The sequence below is a fragment of the Muntiacus reevesi genome, chromosome 9 (genome assembly GCF_963930625.1).
Source record: "Muntiacus reevesi chromosome 9, mMunRee1.1, whole genome shotgun sequence".
Taxonomy (NCBI): Eukaryota; Metazoa; Chordata; class Mammalia; order Artiodactyla; family Cervidae; genus Muntiacus; species Muntiacus reevesi.
This window is the reverse complement of record NC_089257.1, coordinates 4,782,272-4,790,801: the sequence shown is the minus strand read 5'-3', so window position 1 is coordinate 4,790,801 and position 8,530 is coordinate 4,782,272. Positions and strand designations below refer to the sequence as shown.

Sequence of the window (8,530 nt, the reverse complement as noted above, 5' to 3'; positions counted from 1 at the left end):
AGTTCTATTTCCAGTTTTTTAAGGAATCTCCAAACTCTTCTCCATAGCGGCTGTACTAGCTTGCATTCCCACCAGCAGTGTAAGAGGGTTCCCTTTTCTCCACACCCTCTCCAGCATTTATTGCTTGTAGACTTTTGGATAGCAGTCATTCTGACTGGTGTGTAATGGTACCTCGTTGTGGTTTTGATTTGCATTTTTCTGATAATGAGTGATGTTGAGCATCTTTTCATGTGTTTGTTAGCCATCTGTATGTCTTCTTTGGAGAAATGTCTGCTTAGTTCTTTGACCCATTTTTTGATTGTGTTGTTTATTTTTCTGGAATTAAGCTGCAGGAGCTGCTTGTATATATTTTTGAGGTTAATTCTTTGTCAGTTGCTTCGTTTGCTATTATTTTCTCCCATTTTAAAGGCTTTTCACCTTGCTTATAGTTTCCTTTGTTGTGCAAAAGCTTTTAAGTTTAATTAGGTCCCATTTGTTTATTTTTGCTTTTATTTCCATTACCCTGAGAGGTGGGTCATAGAGGATCCTCTGTGATTTATGTCAGAGAATGTTTTGCCTATGTTTTCTCTAGGAGTTTTATAGTTTCTGGTCTTACATTTAGATCTTTAATCCATTTTGAGTTTATTTGTGTATTTGACACCATCTTCTTAAAGGACAAAGTGGATCATTAAGACTGCAGATAAATTTACCTATACACCTGGTGTGCTGCAATCCATGGGGTCATGCAGTCAGACACAACTGAGCGACTCAACTGAACTGAACTGATATACCTACACACACCACAGACAACCCTGTCTCATTTGAAAGCAGTAAGACTGGGTTTTAAAGACCTGGACTGGAAGCTTGTAGCTGAAACTTTTGAAAGGATGACATATCCCAGTGTAATAGTTCCTAACACACTAATGGAGGAAGGGCATGTGAGGTGAGACAAGTAAATTTGTAAACCTCTCTTGGCTTCAGTTTGCTTCTGTAAAATGGGCGGAATAGGGCTTCCAGTTGTCTCCATGGTAAAGAATTGGCTTGTCAATGCAGGAGGCACAGGTTCAATCTCTGGGTCAGGAAGATCCCTTGGAGAAGGGAATGGCTACCCACTCCAGTATTCTTGCCTGGGAAATCCCACGGACAGAGAAGCCTGGTGGGCTGCAGTCCATGGGGTTGCAAAAGAGCTGGACATGATTTAACAACTAAACAACAGCAACAAAATGGGGTTAAGGATAATGGAACCACCAGCTTAGTACATGACAAAATCAGCTGAAACAAAGATGCTTGACAGATAATATTAATAAAAGGTTCGATTAATGTAAGTATATGTATCAGATGTATAGATCTAGAGCTTTGGGATCTACCCATATGATTTTCTATTGAAATTTAATAAAAGATGCTTACCCTTCTAGTTTCGAATGGCTCCTCAAGTCTTGAGACATAAAAAGAAACATTTCCTTCATGTTCAAGGAAAGCTATGAGTCATGAAGATACTTTATAAAATAAGAGCAAATAAAGAATAATTTCAAAGTTTCTGGCTTAATTTTTGTGTGAAAAAAAAGAAATAGTTTGTGAGTTATTATTATCTCTTTTTCTAGGTGTTTCCTCTTGCTGATTTTGGAAAATTAATAGAATTCAACCCTGATTCTTAAACTTCCCCAACTCTCCCTGCCATGCATGTATCTAAGTATATCTGTTCCTTACTGGCTGGACCATAGGCTATGCAAAAACAAGGTTTCTGACATGAAGGTCATATGAAAAAATCAATTTCATCCAAGTAACTTATCTGAATAATGTTTAAAAATTAATAATAAGACACTGGAAGCATATACTCTACAATAAATAAACTAGGGGCTTATTGTTGATATTCTTCCCATTGGCTATTCTGAAACTGTGAGTATGAATATACAAGTCTTGGCAAAGTATTTTAAAAAGTTGTCAAAATGCCTATTTTCTAGGCCATTTTTGTCAATAATCTGCAAAATTTGCTAATTTACTTTCACAATTTGCAGCATGTATAATCCTTCCTACATATGTATGTAATCGTCACTTTCCTGGTATCATGGACAGCCTAAGTTACTCTCTTCTTCATCAGACTCCTCATGGCATTTTTCACCTCTGTGTTTCTCACTGTGTAAATGATAGGATTTAACATGGGACTGAGGATTGCAAAGAACACCGTCACCCACTTGTCCACAGGGTACGTGGCCACAGGACGCGTGTAGGTGAACACACAAGGCACAAAAAAGAGCGCCACTACTGTAAAGTGGGCGCCACATGTAGAGAGGGCTCTGCGCCGTCCTTCAGAGCCATGGGATTTCAGGGAGCTCAGGATGGCTATGTAGGAGGTGAGCAGCAGGGAAAAAATGAGCAAGCACATGCCCCCGCTGTTGGCCGCCACCACCACTCCCAGCCTGTAGGTGTCGCTGCAGGCAAGCTCCAACAGCGAGAAGAAATCAAACCTGAAGTGGTCGATGACGTTGGGACCACAGAAGGTCAAGTCCATGGAGAAAAGGATCTGCACTGAGGCATGCAGGATCCCCCCGACCCAGGCCGCCGCCACCAGGAGCTGGCAGAGCCCCTGCCGCATGACGGCCGTGTAGTGCAGAGGCTTGCAGATGGCCACGTAGCGGTCGTAGGCCATGGCCATGAGGACGATGATCTCTGATGCTGCCAGGAAGTGCTCCAAAAAGAGCTGAGTCAGGCAGGCACCCCAAGAGATGGATCTCCTCTGCAACAGCAGGTCAGTGATCAATTTAGGCGTGGTGACTGAGGTGAAGGAGGCATCTAATAAGGCCAAGTAAGTGAGAAAGAAGTACATGGGAGCAGAAAGTGTAGGGCTGAGGGAGATGGTGATGACAATGAGCAGATTGGACAGAACAGTGAATAAAAAAATGAACAGAAAGACAATGAAGAGTATTTTCTGCAAGTGTGGATTCTGTGTGAGTCCCAGGAGAACAAATTCAGTCACATTGTTGGGAGGCCTGAGGACATCCATTCAGCAAGGAACAGCTTCCTGGGGCCTGACTTACCTACAAAGGAACAAAGAATCATACTCGTTATCACCAAAGAATTGTGTTCTGACGTTTATAACAAAATAGTGCAATCACTGTAACTGTGGAGTATACCCTTGACACTTTGTCCCAGTACTTGTTTCAATTTTTCCTTATTTCCTCCATAAAGCTTTCCATCTCTTCAGATACCTAGCACCAGTCACCTGTAAACCACCTGTAGGGCAAATTTGATGTGTAATTTACTGAAAAAACACTGGACTGTCTAATTGAGATCTGAATTCTCCTTCTTGTTCTGACCCCAATGGACTTTGCTGCATCATCTCAGTTCTTCAGGCCCTTCACTGTGTCCGTGAGATTACAAATCGTAATTCTCAGATGCGTTTTACAGGCTGAGAACTGCTGTACATACATAAGAGTTATTCCTTTTTCCGTGATGGAAATTCAGTTTGACATCTCGACTCCTAACTTTGGAAAGAAAAAACATGATCAAGAAATCAGGGAGTTTAGGGAAATAGATAGAAGTCCTTGGTGAAACATCCTCTCTGGTACCTATCAGAACACATAAACTGCTCAGCTGTGTTTCCTCACTGTCCCACTAGAATGCCTGGAATAATGTCCGCAGTGCCTGAAACCGATCAGATGATGAGTAAACGTTTGGTATTAAATTGTCATTCTCCAAAAGTAAAGATATGCTTGCTTCACCGAAGCATAAACTCAGCAGAAGTTCAAACGCCCTTGTCCTCCAGCTCTGTCGATCTACAATCTCTACTGTGTGAGAAACTGGAAGGGAAGCTGCACTCCAGTTTAGAGTTTCTGTATCATGCATCGAACCTGGACTAAAATAAATAAGCTAATTAATAACAAAAAAGAGTTTCTGAACACTCTCCAGAGTCAGCATGAAAATATTCAAATGTCTCTAGAAAAGTGCATGTTATGGATCATTTTACTTTAAAGATAATTTGTGTATATGTTAATCGATGATTTTATTTTTCAAAATTCTGCTCCACATATAATTTAATATACATATTCTGCATATTCATTGCTTCAGAGTGTGTGTGTGTGTGTGTGTGTGTGTGTGTGTGAGTTGCTCAGTTGTGTCTGACTCTTTGCAACCCCACGGACTGTAACCTGCCAGACCTCAGGCTCCTCTGACCATGATAGTCTCCAGGCAAGAATACTAAAGAATACTAAAGAAGCCATCCCCTTCTCCAGGGTATCTACCCAAACCAGGGATTGAACCCAGGTCTCCTGCATTGCAAGCAGATTCTTTACCAGTTGAGCTACCAGAGAAACCCATAACTTAATTTTAGTTAAAAAAAAAAAAAAACTCAATTCATACAGGTGTTCAACACACAAAGATCTTTCAAGTAAAGGAAATACTTTCAAGTTCTGTAAATAAAAATTAATATGAAGAACAGGAACAATTTGCTAGAGAGACAGGTAATGCACCATACATATAAGTGTATATGCATCGACTACCACAAACACATAAAATCCATTACTTGGTATTTATTCCTACAAGTTCACTCAGTCAACAAACATTTACTGGACACTTACTATGTATTTAACGGATGCTTATTCATGCAAAGTCATAAATGGTGTTGCTATTAAACGCCCTTAGTGCCTGACCCACCATACCAAAGACCCGCGGCTCGCCCGTCCACAGCAGGAACGACCTTCCGGGTCCTTCATGTCTCTGCTTCGCGCATCCCCACGCCGTCTTCTCCCATCTTCCGACAGCATCCACCATCCCTGCTTACACGACAGTGCGTGACTAACACAACAAGAAATTCGCGGTTTTAAATTTGCCAAGGACAAGAGAAATAGACGCAATTAAATATATTTCATAAAGCATATCTTCTCAAAGATAAACGAATAAAAACTGTATTTTTAGTTATCTAAGGTGAAACATTTATGCATACGTGGAAACAAAATGCAGCGATGTCACAGCATTTCCTCCTTCTTTAGCGGGATCCCCCAGCAGATAAAGAGGGTAGTGTAAATAAAGTAAGAATTAAACACAGTTTATGAAGTATTTTAGAAACAACTATGAAAAAATATAAATTACTTTTTTTTTCATTTTTTCTTTGGCTCTGTGATACTTCTTTTAGGAATACACCCTAATGTAAAATATTTTTAAAAGAGAAAAATCACTAGGTACAAATTTGTCCAATACTATTAATAAGAACTGTGGAAAATTTAGAGACAGCATGGAATGTTCAACACTGGGGAATAAGGTAATTAAAATTCCTTTCGATTGTACATCACTTTGAATTCCATATACTACATCTTTCTGAATAATATATACTTTTCAAGAGTGATGCTTTTAAAAATTGTGCAATGTCATAAAAACTTCTAAAGTTGCATATTAAGTGAGGGAAATTTTGGATGCATATATGATTTGCAAAATTATTCTAACATATGTAATTGCAGCTAATTATATTATTCTAATTCAACTAATCTAAATATATGAAAGGAGAAAGTGTTAGTCACTCCATTATGTCCAACTCTTTGCAACCCCATGGACTGTAGCCTTCCAGGCTCTTCTGTCCATGGAATTCTCCAGGCAAGAATACTGGAATGGGTAGCCATTCCCTTCTGCAGGGGATGTTCCCTACTCAGGCATCGCACTCACGTCTCCTCCATTGGCAGGCAGATTCTTTACCATCTGAGCCACCAGGGAAGCCCATTTAAGTATATATCAATAAGAAATAATGACCCCAAAATATCCTTAGTTCTAAATTGTTAGTACTATAGCTGAGTCTACCTTTCTTGTTATTTTATATGCCCAAGAAGGGATTTAAATCTAAGGTAAGCTTGGATGAGGGTTGATTGTAAGATTTGTAATATGTATATAAACTGGAGAATTTATGATTATATGATTTCTAAAATAATAATCTCACCTATGAAAGTGTCTGACATACCTCCATGGCTAGGCCCCAGGCAGCTGTTAGTTGCTCAGGAAAGAAGTAAAACCCACAAGATAAAAATGTCAGCCAACTCAGCTGCAGTAAGTGTCTCTTGATTTATAATCGTAACTTTGTAGAAGCCCTAACAGCACTACCATATATCCTATTTGTTGGCAAAATCTATGAAATTTCTTCGCTGTGACTAATTGGAACTCATGGGTATTTCCCTATCATTAACAGGTCTTGCCAAAAAACCAATTATTTCAAATAAGGTGACAACATCAGAGAGGAACTTATACAGTGCTCCTCTCTAATTTTAAACTTCATCCATAAGTCTATATGAAAACAAAACACCATCTCAAAAGAGAAAAAGTTGACCACTTATAAACTTGGATTGTGTGTGTGTGTGTGTGTGTGTTCAGTGGTGTCCAAGTCTTTGTGATCCCATGGACTACAACCTGCCAGGGACCAAAACTATCGCTTGCATCTGCTTCATTGTCAGGCAAATTCTTTACCACAGGGTAACCTGGGAAGCCATAAACTAGATATTTGATAATAAATAAGCTTTAAGTATGGAGTCTGAATATTTGATACCATATAAATTAAACACTTAGATGTGTGTTTTATTTTTAATTTTTATTTTGATATTTTATTTTTAATTGATCTACTGTCATGTTAATCAAAATTTATAAATATTGTTTCCATATGTATGTTAAGTGATAATTATGAATCCCTTTGTAATATTAGCACTTCATAATAGAAAAAGTTTATAGTACTTCCTCAAGATGCTTATTTATTGTGCCAATTCTGTAATTAGATTAACATGTTTATGATGACAGTAATTCCATTTTTCAGTTATATTAAAAAATGGTAAAATGCATTTTACATTTAAATTTAGTCCTATAATATCTTTATGGAATGTTAAAAATGAGCAATGACATACACAGTTTATAACAAGGAAGCATGAAAAAGTGAATAGGGACACCATTGACCAAGGGAAGGTGAAGAATCACATCATTAAATCCTGGGTCAGGACTTTTGTCTTTAAATTATGTTTTACAACTAAACAGACATGACATGTTTATGCTACCGCCAGCTTTAAGACTCTTTGCAATTATCTATAAAAAGAAATAAATGCTGAAGTTTGAAATTATTCTGTAAATACATTGAATTCAATTCAACCGAATTCAATGTATTGATATTCTTATATATAGCTACACTTACTCAAAATATTCAAATATGCTTTCTTTAAAGAGAAACATAAATTGGACATAACTGTCGATGGGTTCTGGAGAATATAATCACTGTGAGCAGCATGCATCATGAAAGAAAAGTGATTATGAGAACCGAAACCATGTGACTAAACCTATTAATAGGTTGGCTGGATATTTTATTACTATGGTTCTGCAATAATATTTGTGAAGGCGGATGCCAAAAACAGTTTGAATGAGGATTTGAACCTATCTAAAGAACTATGATAAATATGGATTTTGCTGAAATATTATGAAAGTATCTTGAACTCTTCTTTCAGCTCTGAAATTAAAGCGTGAGATTAGAGAATTAGCATGCACTGAAAAAGTCATCATTCTGAACCTCATAATAGACTGAAATCTACTCACTGAGGTCCATTTAGGGGTCACCCAGTTTCCACTTAAATAGCTAACATACTGGGCAAAGAGATTGCCTTGGAACCCCTAGGTCTGTTTAGCCCAGCTGCAAAAGCCCTAGAGAAGCATAAAAGGGAAAGAGGGTGGAAAGTGAAAGTGCTAGGCACTCAGGCATGTCTGATTCTTACAGCCCCATGAACTGTTGTCCCCAGGCTGCTCTGTTTATGGAATTCTCCAGGCAAAAATACTGAAGTGGGTTACCACTCCCTTTTCCTGGGGATCTTCCTGACCCAGGGATCAAACTCAGGTCTCCCACACTGCAAGCAGATTCTTTACCACCTGAGTCACGCGGAATTAGGTCTAAATCAGTGAAGATTGCCCATGAAAATAATTTTTCAAAAGAAAGTTTTTGGAGCTATACCAGAAAAGATTGTCTCCAGAATACAAATTCAAAAGCAGTGGTTTAAAACCCTGGAGAGACAGCAACATGGATTCTCAAACTTGAAGGATAAACTAGAATGAAAACAAAAAAATGTTATGTATAGATCATATCATAGTTTATCAGAAAATAGTTGAGGTATGTTTTGATGTTTGACAGTTTCAGGGACTAATTTTACAAAACCCAGCACCTACCAGAATAATCTTATGGGCAACTTCATGCATTTCAGTAGATAGAGAAACATGTTCTCAAAACGCTAAAGCACTCACGACAGAGCTCACGTTGTATTGTTGTTGTTCAGTCACCAAGTCGTGTCCGACTTTTTGTGACCCCATGGTGTTAGCCCAAACCGAAATCCTTTGATCCGAGAAGGGCATCTAGGTTGTTTACTAGAAGTTGAAAATTTCTGGGCTGTGGTTTCATAAATCTTTCAATGTTCCTTCAAATTGAAGTAGAAGCAAATATGATGATATGCAAATATGACAATATTTGCTGAGCACTGAAGAATTGATGCTTTTGAACTGTGGTGTTGGAGAAGACTCTTGAGAGTCCCTTGGGCTGCAAGGAGATCCAACCAGT

General features: G+C 38.4%; 1 protein-coding gene across 1 annotated transcript; it reads right to left on the bottom strand.

Annotated features, from left to right (window-relative positions):
- Window positions 1–2,053: 2,053 nt before the first annotated feature.
- LOC136174178 (olfactory receptor 4C3D-like) lies at window positions 2,054–2,980 on the bottom strand. Its single transcript, XM_065944148.1, has one exon. It carries the CDS (start codon window positions 2,978–2,980, stop codon window positions 2,054–2,056), a length of 927 nt encoding a protein of 308 aa, XP_065800220.1.
- Window positions 2,981–8,530: the final 5,550 nt, after the last annotated feature.